Below are 20,258 nucleotides of genomic sequence, written 5' to 3'. Positions count from 1 at the left end.
AAAGCTGCTTATCTTGCGAGGTCGGACGCAGTACCCAGGGTGACAATGGTCAGAAACAAACGTGGGCTTGCAAGGCAAGTTCAAGTTTCAAGTTTCATTTATTTGGTATAGCCATGTGAGCCATGCAGCTCTTAAGTCGGGTGCAATCGCAACAAACAAAATATGAACGGAGAACATCTTAAAGCGACGACGCGCAACAGAAACATCCTGGATAAACCAGCAAATCTTCCAAAAAAAAGCGCTGTGTGCAAAAAATCCCAGTGTGATGCAAGTAAAACAATGACAACCATAATACATTTCGATTTAAAGCTTTCGTGAATGCAGGGATTCATATTCTTGTTTTTTTCGGTAAAGTCACGCAGAAGGGAAACAACAAAACAATAAAACCCCCACGACGTCTCGATTGCAACACAAGCAACCATCATCAGGTGTACGCTTCAGGGTGCATTTACCACTAGGGAAAGATTTTGGAAAACGTAAAAAACAAAAATCCACGTTGCAATGTGTTCAAGAGGAAAGTTTCATCGGTGCGTACAACCCGCTCTGACGTGAAACAGAAGAATGGAGGGCAGTGGCAGAGACAAGGGAACGAACGCTGAAAAGTGCGTGCCGGAAACTACACAGAAAGAGGAACGCGTGGTTAGTAGTGTGCGCTTACTAAGGCGCCTTTCACAATGTCTCGAGGCGCACAAGGAGAGAGACAATGCAGAAAGATCCGGGTTGACGACCTAAGAACCCAGAAAGGAACAAAGCGAATTACAACAGAGATTTTTTTTTTAAAGATGGGGTTTTTTTTTTAAAGTCGGGTTCTTGAAGATATCAGCACTGTCCAAGAGACGGGGGAGCCAATACAACGATGCGATAACAGGAAGAGAGAAGATGTTCTCGCAATGGGGTGGGAGTTCATAGCTGTCAACCCATATGGTTTACCCCGTATTCTTGTACAGGGACATTGAGTTTTCAAATTACGTGTCTTTTTGTTTGTGTTTCTCCCTTGTGATGGGACTTTGTAGGATGAACGTTGGGATGTATAAGGGACACGGGGTGACAAAAGGTCTGAATTCGTCTGTAATAATGTAGGTGCAGTGACATCGCGGGATATCACTGTGCAGTGCCGGCCCTGGAGAGGCACAGCGTGCGATGTAGCGACATCACAGACACCGCAGTGATGTGGCTGTAGTAGCGGCCCTATAGGGGTTCGGTGAGCGCTGGTTGATAGCGCTAGGTGGCACCATGCTTGGCGTGCAGTGCCAGCCCTACAGGATTGGGTGTGGGAGTGCCACCCGTAGGAATGAGGTTACTAAAGGCCATGGCACTCTGGTTGACCCGGGAGGACACGTGACCAGTTAAGTCTACAAAGGGGCCCCAAGTGGGGGCTAGGGGTGGTCACATGGTCTGGGTCCAGATCCTTCCCGAGGATTCTGGAAGGTGGGCGTGGCCAAGGGCGGAGTCAGCCACGCCGCAGAGAATATAAGCCGGGTCCCCCAGAGGGACCGGGGCTGTTGTTGTTCATCCTGGAAGAAACCTTCGTCTACGTTCTACGTTCTACCGAGTCTCCAACACGTGGACCTGGACCCGAGCTCTGGTCCTGGTCCGTAATAGCGAGTTACGTTGTAATTAGTGTAGTTAGCCTGGTGGTCACCATCATAGGCAGTTACCCCGTGTGTTGGTGTTAAATAAATGTGTTGCCTCCGAGAGTACGTCTGCGACTCACTTGAACTCAACTACATAGGCACTAAATTTTGATTTAAAGCTTTCATGACTGCAGGGATTCACATTCTTGCAGTTGAAACGTCGTGAGAATTTTTATTGTTTTATATTTATATTATTTTGTTATCTCCCTTCTACGTGACTTTACCGAAAGAACCAAGAATACATAGGCACTGATAATGGGTTGACATGTATGCGAGTTAGCACCCTGGCTGCTACATTGGGCACAGGCTGCAACTGCCTTGGACCCATAATTGTTCGGCCTCAGGAATGTGTGTGTGCTCAAGTACTCGAATTAACAACGCCGAATTGTACTTGAATTGTAAATTTTGTCGTGGGTTTACTCTCCAACACACAACTGGTTAGTTCTGTACTAGTAACTAATTGACCACACGTGACAAACCTCTTACTAATTGGCTGTGTCGGGTGGTGGCGGGTTTAACTAAATATTTATATTCACGCTAACCAACCCAAAAAATACCTCGTAGATAATATTTCTGGCGAAAGCCTACATGTTAAATATATTTTTATTAAGTTGGTGATTGGGCCCAGGCATGCATTGCTGTGTGGATTGTGCGGTGACCTCACTACACAGTTCTACCCATAGTGCAGATTTGCCAACAACTTTTAACGATTTTACTTTCAATATAAATTAGTTTATATTGAGTTGCTTTTTTTATTGAAGAGTGTATTACACAACAGCCACTGTTGGGAAACTATCCACATGGTAATAAAAAAACTGACATGAAGAAGGGCCATTGCCCGAAACGTCGCCTGTTAGATAATTCTCCTTGAAAGACAACAACAGCAACAGTGTTTTTGACAACAACAAAAAGTGTTCAGTGTTTACAACAAAATGAGCACGCTCCCTTGAATGGCGAATGAGTCGCGTTCTTATTGTTTGGTTCTTTCGGTAAAGTCACGTAGATAGAAAAATAATAAAGCAAATAAAGTTAATAAACCCACTGCGTTGTCGTCGCTTCCTTCGACATTAACATTAGCTGCCCCGCCAATGCTGCTGACACACGTTGGGCTACGCCCATTTTAAACCTTTAACAGTTTGCCTTTAGAGGCTAATCCCCCTTTTCCTGATGACGACCACTTGTGTTGCGATCGAAACGTCGTGGTTTTTATTTTATTAAAAAAAAGTTTATTTTATTTTATTCAGGTTAAGAACCAGGCTACAGTCTATATTATAGACTGCCAGTACGCTCATTCAGTTGAATAACCATTGCTACAGTCTACATCATAGACTGCCAATATGCTCACCAGCTAAAAAAAACGGCTACAGTCTACATTATAGACTGCCAGTACATCCACCGAGGTTAAGAACCAGGCTACAGTCTACATTATAGACTGCCAGTACACTCACCAAACTTAATAACCATCGCTACAGTCTACATTATAGGGGCCGTCCATAAATGACGTCACGCACCTAGGGGGTGGGGGGGGGTCAGACATTTGTGAGATTGTGTGACGAGGGGGGGGGGTTTGAGAAATGTGACGTCACATCAAAATGCGCAACTTTAAATAAATGTAGACAACACGTTCTACTTAATTAAATAGACTTCTTAATAAATGTTTTCTCCTACAACATCAGAGTGCAGCGCCACATTAAATACGCACTACAATGACAATAGTTTAAAGCGATTCGAAGCATGTTTTATTTTCAAAATGGAAATATGGTTTTGGGAGGGGGGGGGGCAGAGCTTTGTGACGTCATATTTGAGGGGGGGGGTCTGACTTTTTGTGACGCCGTATGACGGGGGGGGGGGTCAAAAATTGTCCAAAATCGCTTGACGTCATTTATAGACGGCTCCATAGACTACCAGTACACTTTAGAACCAGGCTACAGTCTACATTAGCGTATTTTTTTATTAACTTTTTTTTATTATAATTTTCTATCTGCGTGCCTTTACCGAAAGGTACAAAAGAAGATGAATTCATGCAGTTACGAAAGTTTTAAGTCCAAATTTGAGTCGCGTTCCCTTGAATGGCGAATGAGGGAGCTGGGAATCAGGTGACGGGTGCCGGGCGGGGGGGGTTAGGGGTTAGGGGTGGGGGCGGTGATAATCTACGCGCGAATCTCGTGGCGCGAATCAGCAGTTGGGGGCGCGTGGATTTGGCGGCATCGCGTGGTGAAGGCCCGAGGAGAGGAACACCATAGAGAGAGGCGCGGAGTGCAGTACAACTCTTCCGACTCGCTCCAACACTCGCCCCGTCTCTCTCAACCAGGCCGGTACAACTCTCATTCTACAACACTCACCCAGGCGGCTTGAAAACTAATTTCTTTAGAACTGTGTTTAGGTCGTTGTCCTCCCCACCGCACCTCCGATTAGCACGGTTGGCTACGTACGGTGCGAAGGAAGTTCTACATACTACACACGGACTCACGCAGAGACCCATGTAGTCACGCAGAGACACATGGACTCACGCAGAGACACATGTAGTCACGCAGAGACCCATGTACTCGCGCAGAGACCCATGTAGTCACGCAGAGACACACGGACTCACGCAGAGACCCATGTACTCACGCAGAGACCCATGTAGTCACGCAGAGACCCATGGACACTCACAGAGACCCACCGACTCACGCAGAGACCCATGGACTCACGCAGAGACCCATGGACTCACGCAGAGACCCATGGACTCACGCAGAGACCCATGGACTCACGCAGAGACCCATAGACTCACGCAGAGACCCATGTACTCACGCAGAGACCCATGTACTCACGCAGAGACCCATGTACTCACGCAGAGACCCATGGACTTACGCAGAGACCCACAGACTCACGCAGAGACCCATGTACTCACGCAGAGACCCACAGACTTGCACAGAGAACCATGGACTCACCCGGAGACCCATGTACTCACGCAGAGACCCATGGACTCACGCAGAGACCCACGGACTCACGCAGAAACCCATGTAGTCACGCAGAGACCCATGTACTCACGCAGAGACCCATGGACTCGCGCAGAGACCCATGGACTCGCGCAGAGACCCATGGACTTTGAGCGGAGACCCATGGACTCACGCGGAGACCCATGGACTCGCGCAGAGACCCATGTAGTCACGCAGAGACCCATGGACTCACGCAGAGACCCATGTAGTCACGCAGAGACCCATGTAGTCACGCAGAGACCCATGTAGTCACGCAGAGACCCATGTAGTCACGCAGAGACCCATGGACTCACGCAGAGACCCATGGACTCACGCAGAGACCCATGGACTCACGCAGAGACCCATGTACTCACGCAGAGACCTACGGACTTGCACAGAGAACCAAAGACTCGCACAGAGACTCATAGACTCACACAGACACCCATAGCTTGTTGCCCTTCCCCCGCACCTCCGATTAGCACGGTTGGCTACGTACGGTGCAAAAGAAGTACACACAAATATGCATCTCTCATGAATGCACTTGATTATTCGCTATTCCACAATGGGTAAAGGCGCTGCCCTGCTATTGCTCCACTCGAGGGGGCTCTGGTGGATATTTGGTCTACTCTTCCAGGCTGACCAAGTAGTCTTGGAAGAGGTGGCAGTACCCACACTTTACCCCAGGCACACGTGACGTGCCGATGGACTGTGGTGTACCAATTTAACACGTAGTAGTAGGACTTAAACGACCAATATCCATAATATAAGTTTTTTGTTTGGGTTAGATCGTGTAAATATAAATGTGTCGTTAAACCCACCACCACCCGACACAGCCAATTAGTAAGGTTTGTCACGTAAACAAAAGTGGCAATTCGTTACTAGTAATGCACTAACCGGTTGTTGTGTGTTGGAGAGTAAACCCACTATAACATTGACAATTCGAGTACCGTGAAGTTTCGCCTGGATAGGGCGGCGATGGGAACATTTAATAAAAAAAATGTTCCCACTGTTTGAATTGTTGAGCCGGGAGATGGAATCGAGCCTGCATCCTCTGGATTCCAAGTCCAGTGGGGCTGCTCACCATTACATTACCGGGGCAGTCCCCTTCTAGAGGTTGTCATTCATGGGAGGCGAGAACAAGTAACCCCAGTAGACCCCTTTGCAGATTTCCGAAGAATGTGAATCGGCACCAGCGGTAGAGACATTGTGTTTTGATGGCGGGAGCGGCACGTGATCAACAGTGTCGAAAGCCTTGGACTGATCCGTAGCGATGGCATCAGGAATCTTGGCCTTGGTCCATAGCTGTGTGGTCCATGTGTCGGCTGTAACTTACAACAGGGTTCATACTCTTAGGTTTTTTCGGTAAAGTCACGTAGGAGAAAATAAATAAATATCATGGTATAAATAGTAATAGAAATAATTATTACTTATTTTTAATATTTTTCTTATTTATTTTTCCCTACGTGACTTTACCGAAAAAACCTAAGAGTATGAATCCTTGCAGTCACGAAAGTTTCAAATCTAGAATTACAACAGGGTGGTTATTGTTGAATGCTTTTCGTGAAACCCAGATTCAAAACCGGTTAATAAATTATCACCAAGCATCAAATGCCATTTCATTTATATCAACTGTATATATTATCCACAGCTCTCGTTCCATCATGAGTTTCGTCTCTGGTGGCACGGGGAACGCCACCGGCTTCTCCTTCGGTGCTCAGCCCGGCGGTGCCGGCGGTGGGTTTTCCTTCGGCGGCGCCGGTGCCCCAACTGCGGCGGCGCCGGGGGCGCAAATGCCGGCCGCCGGTTCGGCCTTCAGCTTCGCTCCGGCCACCGCGGCCGCCCCGGCGCCGTCGTCCGGGTTCTCGTTTGGCGGTGCCGGTGCCGGGACAGGTGCCAACACCGGGTTCTCGTTCGGCCAGTCGGCCATGGGCGCCCCTACTGCCGCAGCTGCCCCTTCAGTATCCGCCGCCGCTGCCCCCGCCGCTGCCCCCGCCGCCGCCACGGGGTTCCAGCTTGGGGGAGCACCGGTGGGGATGGCCACGCCAGGGGGGTTTGCGTTTGGGGCAAGCGGTGCGGCCACCCCGGCCAGCAGCGCCCCGACGGCGAGCTTCGGGTTCGGTGGCGGAGCGACGGGCGCCTTCTCATTCAGGTGCCGACGCGGCGAGTGTGTGGGAGAGAGTCTATGAGAGCAGTGTGTTTGTGTGTATTACAAGTGTGCGTGTACCTGCGTGTCTGTGATGGGAGCGGTAAGTGCAGTGGTTCTCGCACCGCACTACGAACCCGGAAACATAGGTTCAGTTCCAGGCTACAGGCGACATCGGTGCCAAATATTCCACTCCGTCCATGGCTTCCCCTAGGTCGACTCGGCGTTATTGGAATACCTGGCGCAGTGTGTAGTAGACATCTTCACTGGGGAGCCAGGTGTGCTACTGGTCACACCATCCCGTCGTAGATGCGCCGTGTTAGCCTTAATAGGCGCTTGCTAACAGCAATTTCCGCAACAGTCTGTCTATGCCACACGGGCATATTTGGCTTTGTTTAAATAAAACTAAATGTGGTGTGCGCATTAGCAAGGTGTGTGTGGATAAGGTTTCTAAACAGTGTGGTAAGTACCTGTGATTGTCTTTGCCATGCCTAGTGTGTGTGTGCAGTGTATGTAGTATAGTGTATGTCGTGTGTATGGGTAGCAGTGGTTAGTGCAGCGCACTACAAAACCAGTGACCCTCTCACGGTCAACATCGAATATCTTAACTGGTTCTGGGCTTCCCCTAGTTTGCCCCAGCCTTAAATGAGCACCTGGTGTCTAAACATGAGCACTGGGGAGACAATGGTGGCCGGGCTTGGTGTTGGCCACACACTCTATCTTGTGCCGTGCCGGCCTTAATAGGTGCTTGCTAACAGTACTTGCCCGCAACAGCCTGTTAAAGTTTAACACGTAGGCTTTCGCGGCCAATATCCATAATATAGCTTTTCTTGGGTTAGATCGCGTAAATATAAATGTGTCGTTAAACCCGCCACCACCCGACACGACCAACTAGTAAGGTTTGTCACGTAAACAGAACATGCCAATTCGTTACTAGTACAGCACACCGGTGTGTTGGAGGGACAATCCACAACATTTACAATCTGGCTGTCCGCCTGATGATGCTAGTGTAATTACTGGTGAAACGTCATACTCGTCCTGTTAAAGGCTATGTGGGGGACCTACATCTTTGTTGTAGTGTGTATGAGGTTATAACACTGTGTGTGCGCTGTTGTGCAGTACGCCCACCACCACCACGCAAGGCCTGATGCTGGGAGGAGCCCTGATGGGCGCCAGCTCTCTTGGGGGGCCAGGAGCAGGGGCCTCCGCCGCCAAGCTGCCGTTTAGCTTTGGCGGCGCCACCTCGACCGGTGAGGGGAACTTCGGCCACTGGCACCGCAGTCCGGTGACGGTGGAGCTCGGTCGTGCGAATATCTTAGTAAGCGATTACACGGAGTTGGAGTTTGGCCGCATCTGCGGCACTGAAGGTTTGCGGCTGCGTGCTTGCATTATTTGATTCGATGCTTCTGTTACCTTAAATCAACAGGGGAGAGCAGCCTCTGTAGGCCCGACCCTTCTTTAGGCCCTGACTCCTTCTTTGGGGCCCAGCCCTTCCTGATTAGGCCCCCATCGTCTCCTCTTCTATCGGCTCTGCGCCTCTCCTTTTGTAGGACATGCCCCTTCTTTGGGGCCCCTCCTCTTTCTGTTTAGGCGCCGCCCCTCTACACAGTGCTGGGCTAGTTGGATAGTGGTGGGAATTGTGGAAGGTGGGGGGGGGAGTGCGCATGCGCAGCAGCAGTGGCAGTGGTGGCCCGGGACAGTCGGGGTATGGGTGGGGCGGCTTCACTATAACAACCAGATTCTAATTTACGTTTACGGCACCGTCCTTGTCGAGCCGATGTTTGTGGGTTCCGTGTTGCCGCCGCCGCGATGTTTCTTGACGCAATCTCCGCTCGCTGCCGCCCACGCAGGCCTGACCCTGGGAGGGGTCGCGGCGCCCACCAGCACGATGGTCCAGAACACCGGCCAGGCCACTGTCGTGTCCTTCGGACAGAAGCCCCTAGGCGGCGCACAAGGTAAGACGGGGCCGGCGGCCGCCCGGAATGTGCCGAGGCGGTGTGTCGGATCTCGCGAGCTCGGCGAATATTTTCCCGCGTCGTGCTTGAGTCGTGAACTGAACCACCCCGCGTGTCCGTGGTGGGTGCCAGGTGGCAATGTGGCAAGATGCGTTGTTGCGCTGTACTTCTGTGCTTCCGCGTCTACGCTCGGACCCGCAATTGGCACGGTGAAGTACGGTCAAATAGCCTTCACGATCTGCTCGTCGTGGGTAGGCCATCTTCCAATTGTGGATTGACAAAGGGGCTGTATGTGTTCCCATTGAGTCGTTGCAGAGTGGTGCTGCAGCAGTGTGCACACTGCACATATTCATCATTAGTGGTGATTTTGTGAACCGGTTCTGGGCCTCCCCTAGGTGTGTCGTGATTTGAAGCTTTCGTGACTGCAGGGATCCATACTCTTTGGTTCTTTCGGTAAAGTCACGTAGGTATAAAATAAAATAAATCACGACGTTTCGATGGCAACACAAGCGGTTCCACTGCTGGATTATATTTTTTCCGCTTGAGGACGACCACTTGTGTTGCGTTCGAAACGTCGTGATTTATTTTATTTTATACCTACGTGACTTTATCGAAAGAACCAAAGAGTATAGGTGTGTCGTGTGAACGTTAACGCCGGCGAGGTATGACAGCCAAGTTTGGTTCTGGCCACACCGCCCCGTCGTGCGCCGTGCCAGCCTCAATCAGTGCTCACTCACAGCTCTTGCCGCGACCGCCTGTGTCGGCCACACGGGTGATCTTTTGTCTATTTTGTTGCTCTCTCTCCAGGTACGGGCATGGGTCTGAGTGGCGGACTGAGCATGGGTGGGACCCCGCTCACGTCCGCTGCTGCCGGGTTTGCGCAGGGAGCCCCCCAACTAGCCACGGCTGCCCCCACGGCTGGATTCTCGCTCGGCTTGGGCCTGGCGAAGACCGAGACGACCACCGCACCGACTTCACTCAGCGGTGAGGGTGGTGGGGTCCCCGTGAACCAAGGAGGTAGAGCCGGGGTGGTTATAGCCGATGGGACGATTACTCGATTGATCAAATGGGACGGCCGCGTGACTCAGCAAAAGCGCGCTCGCCGGCTCGTCGGAGAAGCTCGCGGTTGTAATCCGGCAGGCTGTCCTGATTAATGCCGCGGGTGTGTTAACCGTAAAATTATGAACCTTGTGTTTCACGGTGGACGTTCAGGATCCCATGAAGTAATGCGAAGAAGAGTAGGCCATTGTGTGCCCGGCGTCACGATAAAATTTGTCAATGTTGAAAAATTACTTGATTATAAACACGGCAATCCTGAAAGAGTCTGGAGGCTCGGTGAGGCTTCCCTGGGTGAACGAGCGTGAAAATAATAAAAGTGGTCGGCTGCGTTGTTGGTGCTCTCTCAGCCATTCCTTTCCCAACCGTACGTCATCCTGCAGCCAGCCTCTCTTAATTAATTAAGTAAACCTGGTCACTTTGACTCTTTTAGTAACAATTGGGCATGACTGGTCCCTTTGTGTGCAGTTAGTTGTTTTGTCCAGATGTTGCCACTGGGTGGTAGCAGCAGGAGGCACGTGCCGCGTGTGGCCGTAAACAAAACCTGCGCTCGCACCACGTGACGCGATGTCGGGACGGGCCGTGGAAGGCGTCACCGCCGGGTCGCGGGAATAGACTGCGCCGGCTGTGAGAGGGAATAACCCGAAAGATCTGAAAATCTGGCCTAGATACGAAAGTATCATCCGAAACAAACCACCTTAGCTTTGGATTGCTCCGAAATTATGACGTCAGGGGTATTGACGTCACGTGTCATGCATAAGAGTGTTCGTCAGGTGCTGCCGTTTCTTCCCACATGTACACACATTACCTGGCTGACAACACCTTAATATATAGAGGACTGCAGAGCCTAGGCAATTGTTGGCGCCGGCTCACCGTGTGGCTGACGATCCCACTTGTCTGTGGCTGATCGCACTTCCGAGTTGCTCTCCGTCTCTACAAGAGCGAGCGGACACTTTGCGGCGGCGCAGTGTTACGAGTTGACGTTGTTATTCTTCGGCGATGCCAACGGTAGCCTCCGAGCCGTGCTCAGGAGTCATGCCGCGGGCAAGTATGGCCGCGCTCGGGCCGCGAGCGGGCCTCACCGGCCCGGCTGTCGCTCGCAGGGACGACCAGAGGATTCTCCCTGGCCGGCGCCGCTGCTGCCGTCGTGGCCCCAAGCGCCACTGCAGCCGCCAGCACCGCAACGTCGGCGTCCTCCTCCTTCGGCTTTGGGACGGCGCCTGCCTCCTGCACGACCGCACAGCAAGGTGGGGCCTGCGCGGGGCACCCATCCGGATGAACGCTTTCGCAACGAAGGTTGAAGGGGCGGATGAATTGGCTGTGTCCGTGTGTCTGCAACCTGGAGCCATGGTGACTCTCGTGAAGATGATTATTTTAAAGTAATAATAGTTTACTAATTGAACCTGGAAGCCACACCGAGTCAGAGGGCTCGGTTTTTAGGAGGGTTCCTGCATTGGGTATTTATTTTAATGTATTCAACCGGTTTATGATGAGTGTTTATTATGACAAGTGGGAGGAAACGAGAGCACCCAGAAAGAATCCACTCTGTCCCCTCGCAGATGGAAACATGCTGATTTAGTCCACTTGCTCTACTGCCTATGGCGCCTCCTCAAAACCCTCACATTTGTGCGATCCACCAACCCTGGCCTCCACAGTGCTGGATTGCAAGGCGTGCGCCACCACCGGCTGGTGTAAAGTTCTGTCGTTATCAGGGACGAGAGAAATCTTGGCACTGGTATCCCTCATTTGTCTTGTTTCCCCAGTTTTATCCCAGTTGTGCTACCACATCACGAGATGGAGAATCTGTTCAGATATCTCACAGAGGAATGCCCCGTGAAAGCGGATATCATAGAACTACACCTGAGATCAAGTGACCTCTGGTCCACACGGTAGAGGGGCATCACCTTCGACATTTGCCGAAGTTTCGTATTGTCCGTGTTTTTATGTTATCCTTGCCATCCTTTCCCCCCTGATCATTCCGGATTACGGAGGAGTTGCCTGTGGGGACGATCTTTCAGACGGCACAGCGACTGCCGTTCGCAGCGAGGCGTGCCTAGGCGCGCACGGCGTTAACGCGTGGCGTTTCTCGGTTGTTGTTCTCGACAGTGGCGGGCGCGGCAGGCGCCGGGCTGGCGTCCTTCGCTGGATTTAAACCGCCCTCTGCCGCCACCGCCACCAGCGCCGCCGCCAGCGTCTCAGCCGCCCCGGCCACAAGCTCCGCCAGTGTGGTGCCGGTCAGCACCACCGCCACCAGGTAACAGCACCCGCCCCGCGAGGAGCGCGAGGGTGTGACCTCCTGATGCGTGCGGGGAATCGCTCGTGCCGTGCGGAGTCCGGGGTTACCCAGCCGCTCCACCGCTCGATCGTCGCCGCTTCATCCAGCCCACACGGCCTTGTCGCTCCACCGTGCAGCCGTGCTAAGGGACCGTCCTCAACAGTGTGAAGGGGTGGCCAGCTCCACAGTCGAAATACTCATGGATCTGTTTCGGTCTACGTAATTCTACGTGATTTATACGTCTCTGTGTGAACGTACGGGTCTCTGTGTGAATCGGCGGGTCTCTGTGAGTCTATGGGGTCTGTGTGAGTCTACGTCTCTGTGAATTTGCGGGTCTCTGTGTAAATTTGAGGGTCTCTGTGTGAGTGTGGGGTTTGTGCGAGTCTCCGTCTCCGTGTGAATCTGCGCGGTGGCGCTGCAGCGCCGCATCTCACCGCACCATCTGCCACCCTCCCCCCGCAGTGCGGCACCCTCGCTATCGTTCGGGCAACTGGAGGAGCTGCTGAACAAGTGGGGCTCGGACCTGGAGGAACAGGAGAAGCATTTCCTGCACCAGGCGACGCAGGTCAACGCGTGGGACCGCACGCTCATCGAGAACGGGGACATGGTGAGCGCCGCTCGTGGCGGCCCGCGGCGCCGCAGGCACGGTGCAGCAGGCACGGTGCAGCAGGCACGGTGCAGCAGGCACGGTGCAGCAGGCACGGTGCAGCAGGCACGGTGCAGCAGGCACGGTGCAGCAGGCACGGTGCAGCAGGCACGGTGCAGCAGGCACGGTGCAGCAGGCACGGTGCAGCGACCATGACTCGCGCAGAGGGCCGCAGACTCGCGTAGAGACTTTGTGCGCGATGCCCATTGTGGAATATGCCCCAAACTGGAGTTGAATTCACATCGCGTCTCGTGCTCCCTGGGTTCTGTGCAGATCACGTCTCTGCACAAGGACGTGGAGAAAGTGAAGCTGGATCAGAAGAGGTGAGCGCTGCTTTTGCACCTGCGCAGGGTCTTGTTCTGTTTATCTGCACGCAGCGCCGTTGATGCAGATTGCTTCTCAAAGCGCTGTCGATTTCGTCACGCGCGCAGGCGAGAAGGAGGCAGCCTGAACTGGCACCAGCAATGGCCTAAGCTCTGTGGTCCGATCTTGCCATGTTTTGCCAACTCCATTAATGGGTTGTTTATTCATATGGGAGGAAGTTTCACGAGTGAGTGAGCGTGTGTGCGATCCACCAACTCTTGCTGCCTCCACACTTATGGGGTCGCAGGCCACCAGCGCCTGGGGTGCAGGGGTTAGTTGACCACACAGGGTGTGTCCACTACAGTTCCCAAAGATATATTTAAGACAAAGATCCCCCCCCCGTACAGCCTCAAACACGAAGGCTATATGCGGGAACTTTGTCTTCATGTATCTTAGGGAAACATAGTGCAGTGGTTAGTGCACTAGACTACGAACTCAGCGACCCAAGTTCAATTCCCACTCACGATCAACGTCAGTGGCAAATATCTGGACTGGTTATGGACCTCTCCCAGGTCGGCTCGGGCCAGAAATGAGTACCTGGTGCAGTGTATAAACAGCATTGGTGAGACAAAGACAGATGGGCGTGGTGCTAGCCACCCACCTCTGTGCCATGCTGACCATAGGTGCTCACGAACAGCAGTTACCCCATCAGTCTGTTGAAGGCTATATGGCTAATCATTGTCCTATGTATGTTGAACTTTTACACCGTAATTAGCCAACTGTGCGCGCCTCACATCCCTGCGAGCGACGTCGTGCCGTGGTAACGTCGTGAGCGCGCACGACCCCTCCTCTCCGTGCCGCCCACCCCCCCCACCCCCTCCCAGGCTGGACCAAGAGCTGGACTTCATCCTGTCCCAGCAGCGCGAGCTGGAGGATCTGCTGGTGCCACTCGAGGACTCCGTGAAGGAGCAAACGGGGACGATCTACATGCAGCACGCGGACGAGGAGCGCCAGCACACGTACGCACGCACGCACGCGGAGGGAGAACTGGCACGTGTACACACAGAGACAGCACGCACACCGAGCCGGCACACGTAAGCACGCCCGCGCTGACCCTGCGGGGTTAAACACCACGGTCAAGGTTGGTGGATGGCTTCAGAAGCCCCGTGAAGGCCACGTGCCGATGCGTTGTGGAGCTGTTGGTGACGGTGCGACCCCGTGACCCCAGCCACGTCGACGCATTGTCAGTTATCGCTGCGACCCCGTGACCCCGTCGCCCGTGCGCGCAGGTACAAGTTGGCCGAGAACATCGACGCGCAGCTCAAGAGGATGGCCCAGGACCTCAAGGAGATCATCGAGCACATCAACACCTCGAGCAGCTCGCACAACTCCACCGACCCCGTGAGTCACCCCCCCCCCCTCCCCCGCGTTCCCGCTACAGGCCCCTGCGCGGTCGAGCCGTCCGCTTAACCCTTGGCGAACGGGAGCCTCGGTCGGAGGGCTTCGTGGGGGAATCTGTCACGAGAGGCGGTGGATGTGCGGAGAGCAGACGTCCCGTTTTCCGCTCGTCGTGAAGTAGAGTCGAGGCGCAGCATTAACCCCGCAACGCGCTCTGCCGCTGGAAGTGCCGTGGAAGTTTGTGCCAAAATTAGGTGGGGAACCGAATTTTACCGTGTGAAAAATAAAAGGTTTAACCCTTTCTGGCAAGAAGACAGCAGGTGTTAAGATGCTCAGACAGCCAAATATAAACCTTTTGCAAGGAATCAAGTCTGCATTACCCACACGTATCTTCATCATGGGACCTCCTATGCCAGTACCAAAATATACTAATAGGGGTTTTCCCCTTTTTTCTGGCAACAAAGCTGATACCTTTTGCAATGAATCATGCTTACATTAACCACAATACTTGCAGTCAAATGCAAACAAAAAACAATACTCTGATAATTTGTTTGCATTTGACTGCAAGTATTGTGGTTAATGTAAGCATGATTCCTTGCAAAAGGTATCAGTTTTGTTGCCAGAAAAAAGGGGAAAACCCCTATTAGTATACCCACACGTACTTGTGGTGAACATGCTAACAAGCATGCTCTGATAATTATGTATGCGTTGTTTTTTAATTTGATTGGCCTACATCAGAGACGGCCTTCTCTATGGCCCTGTCTCACCAGCGTCAGACCAGAGGACAACGCCATTATCAGAACACGTTTGTTTGCATGTTTTGCCACAAGTACGTGTGGTTCATGCAGATTTGATTCATTGCAAAAGGTTTCTATTTGGTGTTTGAACATCTTAACACCATAATAATAGGGTTTTTCCCCTTTTTTCTGGCAACAAAACTGAAACCTTTTTACAAGGATTCATGTCTGCATTAACCACAATACATGCAGTCAAATGCAAACAAAAACACACTATGTGGTTAATGCAGACATGAATCCTTGTAAAAAGGTTTCAGTTTTGTTGCCAGAAAAAAGGGGAAAAACCCTATTTTATTTTTGTACTGGCAAAGGAGGTCTAATGATGTAGATCTTAACACCAGTTTTATTTCCATAAAGGGTAAAACCTATTCGTATTATTCATACTTTGATGCTGGCAAAAAAAGGTCCCATCAAATTTGACTTTAATGGGATTTTTTTGTGCAGCCATTGGCGACCGGGTTGAGACCATCAACTCACTGCGTCGTCAGTTCCGCCGTCCGCTCGGGATCCGTTTCATTGTGAGTGAAAATCCGCGTGTGGTTTCCCCTCCCTTGCCTCCAGCTGCAGCAAATCTGCAAGATCCTGAACGCGCACATGGACTCTCTGCAGTGGATTGACCAGAACACAGGTGGGGCCAGCACGGGTCACAACTCGCTCACCATGCCAGCACGCCACACACAGACCTCACTCGCTCACCATGCCAACACGCTACACACAGACCTCACTCGCTCACCATGCCAGCACGCCACACACAGACCTCACTCGCTCACCATGCCAACACGCCACACACAGACCTCACTCGCTCACCATGCCAACACGCCACACACAGACCTCACTCGCTCACTGTGCCAACACGCCACACACAGAGCTCACTCACTCACCATGCCAACACACCACACACAGAGCTCACTCACTCACCATGCCAACACACCACACACAGACCTCACTCACTCACCATGCCAACACGCCACACACCTCACTCACTCACCATGCCAACACGCCACACACAGACCTCACACACTCACCATGCCAACACACCACACACATACCTCACTCACTCACCATGCCAACACGGCACACACAGACCTCACTCGCTCACCATGCCAACACGCCACACACAGATCTCACTCGCTCACCATGCCAGCACGCCACACACAGACCTCACTTACTCACCATGCCAACACGTCACACACAGACCTCACTCACTCACCATGCCAACACGCCACACACAGACCTCACTCGCTCACCATGCCAACACGCCACACACAGACCTCACTCGCTCACCATGCCAGCACGCCACACACAGACCTCACTCGCTCACCATGCCAACACGCCACACACAGATCTCACTCGCTCACCATGCCAGCACGCCACACACAGACCTCACTTACTCACCATGCCAACACGTCACACACAGACCTCACTCACTCACCATGCCAACACGCCACACACAGACCTCACTCGCTCACCATGCCAACACGCCACACACAGACCTCACTCGCTCACCATGCCAGCACGCCACACACAGATCTCACTCGCTCACCGTGCCAACACGCCACACACAGATCTCACTCGCTCACCATGCCAGCACGCCACACACAGACCTCACTCACTCACCATGCCAACACGTCACACACAGACCTCACTCACTCACCATGCCAACACGCCACACACAGACCTCACTCGCTCACCATGCCAACACGCCACACACAGACCTCACTCGCTCACCATGCCAGCACGCCACACACAGATCTCACTCGCTCACCATGCCAGCACGCCACACACAGACCTCACTCACTCACCATGCCAACACGCCACACACAGACCTCACTCGCTCACCATGCCAACACGCCACACACAGACCTCACTCGCTCACCATGCCAACACGCCACACACAGACCTCACTCGCTCACCATGCCAACACGCCACACACAGACCTCACTCGCTCACCATGCCAGCACGCCACACACAGATCTCACTCGCTCACCATGCCAGCACGCCACACACAGACCTCACTCACTCACCATGCCAGCACGCCACACACAGACCTCACTCACTCACCATGCCAACACGCCACACACAGACCTCACTCGCTCACCATGCCAACACGCCACACAGACCTCACTCGCTCACCATGCCAACACGCCACACACAGACCTCACTCGCTCACCATGCCAACACGCCACACACAGACCTCACTCGCTCACCATTCCAGCACGCCACACACAGACCTCACTCGCTCGCCATTCCAGCACGCCACACACAGACCTCACTCGCGCACCATGCCAGCACGCCACACACACACCTCACTCACTCACCATTCCAGCACACCACACACAGACCTCACTCGCTCGCCATTCCAGCATGCCACACACACACCTCACTCACTCATCATTCCAGCACGCCACACACAGACCTCACTCGCTCGCCATTCCAGCATGCCACACACACACCTCACTCACTCACCATTCCAGCACACCACACACAGACCTCACTCGCTCGCCATTCCAGCACGCCACACACACACCTCACTCACTCATCATTCCAGCACGCCACACACAGACCTCACTCGCTCGCCATTCCAGCATGCCACACACAGACCTCACTCGCTCACCATTCCAGCACGCCACACACAGACCTCACTCGCGCACCATGCCAACACGCCACACACAGACCTCACTCGCTCACCATTCCAGCACGCCACACACACAACTCGCTCGCCGTGCCAGCACACCTCGTACACACCTGCGAGTGTTGTTTGCGACTGCGTTTGTAACCGTATGACCATGCGTGTGCGGGTGCAGTCTTTCTGCAGAAGAAGGTGGACGAGGTGGCCAAGCAGTTTGAGACGCAGAGGAAGGAGCAGGAGCATCCGTACCGCCTGGGCCTCAACTGATTCTGGCCACAGTCCGCCGACAGACCCCCGTAACCCGCCGATAGGAGCGATCGGCCGCTCGGCCAGTTTTCTGTGGCTTAAGCCGTTCGCAAAACTACCGCCTGCAAAACATTCCATCTGCATCCACGTAATAGTCTCGCTTTCGGTTCCTTGTCTTGCGTTGAGACTGCCCTTGTCGATGCCACTCACTCCTTCGTCCTGATGCTCGGTGGTCGGCTACTTGTGGGCCATATTAATCTTTTTGTTTTTGATGGAAGTGAATTATTTCTGCCCAAGGTCCCCGTGTAAAGTTCACCTGTGAGACGGAATGAGTCTCTCGGTTAGTTAAATGAGATTAGAATTGGAAGCGTCGTCGCCTGAGCGCTGTGGGTGTGGTGAAGCCGCACTCGAGTGTATGTGTGTGTGTAAGTGACAAAGGCTACACGGGGGATCTTTGTCTTTGTAATCAACAGAGTCAAAGATCCCCGTTAATAGCCTTTACAGACCGTTGGGGGAAATTGCTGTTAGTGAGTGACACCGATGAAGGCCGGCATGGCACACGAGGGGGTGGGTGGCCAACACCACGCCCGGTCGCCTTCGTCTCCCTAGTGGCGATGTTTTACACACCGCACCAGGTACTCATTCGAGGCCGAGTCGACCTAGGGGAGGCCCAGGACCGGTTTAGATAATCGTCACTGGTGTTAGACACGAGGAGCGATGTACCTGCTGGTGCCACCCTGGCGTTGTCGGTGTCCACAGCTGGAGCTGAACTGCGCCGGCCCTCACGGTGACTTGGTAACGGCCTCCACGTCCCAGTGGTCGCAAACGGGTTTTGATTCCTTACCTGTACCCGGCCGCACCATGGTCGCAAATGTGTACCCGTACTCGGCCGGGTACGGGTACCCGTTCCCTACCCATACCCTACCCGAAATGAGTGACAAACAGTTACTCACCAGTGACTCACTGCCTACCCGTACCCGGCCGCACCAGGGTTGCAAACGGCTACCCATACCCGGCGGGGTACGGGTAGCCGGGTATCGGGTAGGGTACGGGTATTGGGTACCCGGTTGCGACCTCTGCCACGTCCTGCCCAGTGGTGCAGCAACACTCAGGGCACCCCCATCCTCCACGGCCTGTACCGCGTGGAATATTAAAATGTCACTTACGTTTTGGATTTCTCAAAGTATTGAGCCCTGTAAAGGTAATAAAGAGTGTTATGGTAAGCTATGGCTCGTGTGCGCTGCAATCTCTTTCCCTCGCGTTGCGTGTCATCTGCTGGGTGTGCCCAGCGACAAATATCCATCTGGCGCCGGGGACCAAGAAGAGAAATGGCCGAGGTTGAAGAAAACGTTCACGAGCAGCTTGGCGAGGATCCCTCCACGAACACCACCCAGCCATGGGGGGTGGGTCACTGCCAGTACCCCCTGCTGCCTCGCAAGCAGCGGGCGGCTGCCTCGCGACGGATCCGCACCGACCATGGCACGTGCAGTCACTCGCGTGCCCCGCCACTCGAAAATAAAATAGAGACGGCCTGCGAACGGTGGAACACATCGCGAGCTGGCCTCTGTCTATAGGTATCTACCTATAGGGTTCTGTGTCTATAGGTCTCTGTCTATAGGGTTCTGAGTCTATAGGGCTCTGTGTCTATAGGGCCTCTGTGTCTATAGGGCTCTGTGTCTATAGGGCTCTTGAGTCTATAGGGCTCAGTCTATAGCTCTCTGGAGTCTATACGTCGCCAAGTCTCTTTGTCTCTGTGTGAGTCTAGGTCTGTGAGTATAGGTTTGAGTCGAAAGGTCTCTTGGTCTCTGAGTTTATAGCTCACTGAGTCTATAGGTTTGAGTTTATAGCTCTCAGCCTATAGGTTTCTGAGTCTATAGGTCTCAGATTCTGCGGGTCCCTGTGTGAACTAATTAACGCTCCAAGAGCACGAGTGGTGAAGGTCCAGTGGCAGCGCGCTCGCCGTTATTTTGCAGAGGTGCACGGTTCGAATCCAGTGACCGCCCTGATTAACGCTGCGGGGTATAACTGATAATACGACGCGCCGTCTGTCACTCGCAGTGGACATTGCAGTGCCGTGCACCCAACGAGATCCCCCTAGAGACGCAAAACAATACATAGAGGTGGTATTGGGCACCACTGTCGTCCGTGCTCCTTCAACGGAGGAGGTGGGGGGTGGGGATAGCAAAAAGTTGACGAGCTCTCTGCTGAAGCCCTCTCGC

At 53.2% G+C, this 20,258-nt stretch overlaps 1 protein-coding gene across 2 annotated transcripts; it reads left to right on the top strand.

Annotated features, from left to right (window-relative positions):
• Positions 1-3,789: 3,789 nt before the first annotated feature.
• On the top strand, positions 3,790-19,266 carry NUP62 (nucleoporin 62). 2 transcript variants are annotated; one of them, XM_078616868.1, is made up of 13 exons: positions 3,790-3,945; positions 6,240-6,740; positions 7,854-7,984; positions 8,585-8,689; positions 9,497-9,673; positions 10,849-10,992; positions 11,852-11,999; positions 12,483-12,627; positions 12,940-12,989; positions 13,854-13,988; positions 14,259-14,370; positions 15,726-15,792; positions 17,969-19,266. In XM_078616868.1, exons 2-13 carry the CDS (start codon positions 6,253-6,255, stop codon positions 18,058-18,060), a joined length of 1,794 nt encoding a protein of 597 aa, XP_078472994.1. In that variant the 5' UTR covers positions 3,790-3,945; positions 6,240-6,252; the 3' UTR covers positions 18,061-19,266. The 2 variants fall into 2 exon arrangements, with proteins under 2 accessions (XP_078472994.1, XP_078472992.1); XM_078616866.1 differs by having other exon boundaries at positions 3,791-3,949.
• Positions 19,267-20,258: the final 992 nt, after the last annotated feature.

The sequence above is a fragment of the Lampetra planeri genome, chromosome 52 (assembly GCF_965212315.1).
Source record: "Lampetra planeri chromosome 52, kcLamPlan1.2.h2, whole genome shotgun sequence".
NCBI lineage: Eukaryota > Metazoa > Chordata > Hyperoartia > Petromyzontiformes > Petromyzontidae > Lampetra > Lampetra planeri.
Note: the sequence above shows the minus strand (reverse complement) of the source record. Positions and strands in the feature narration are given on the sequence as shown.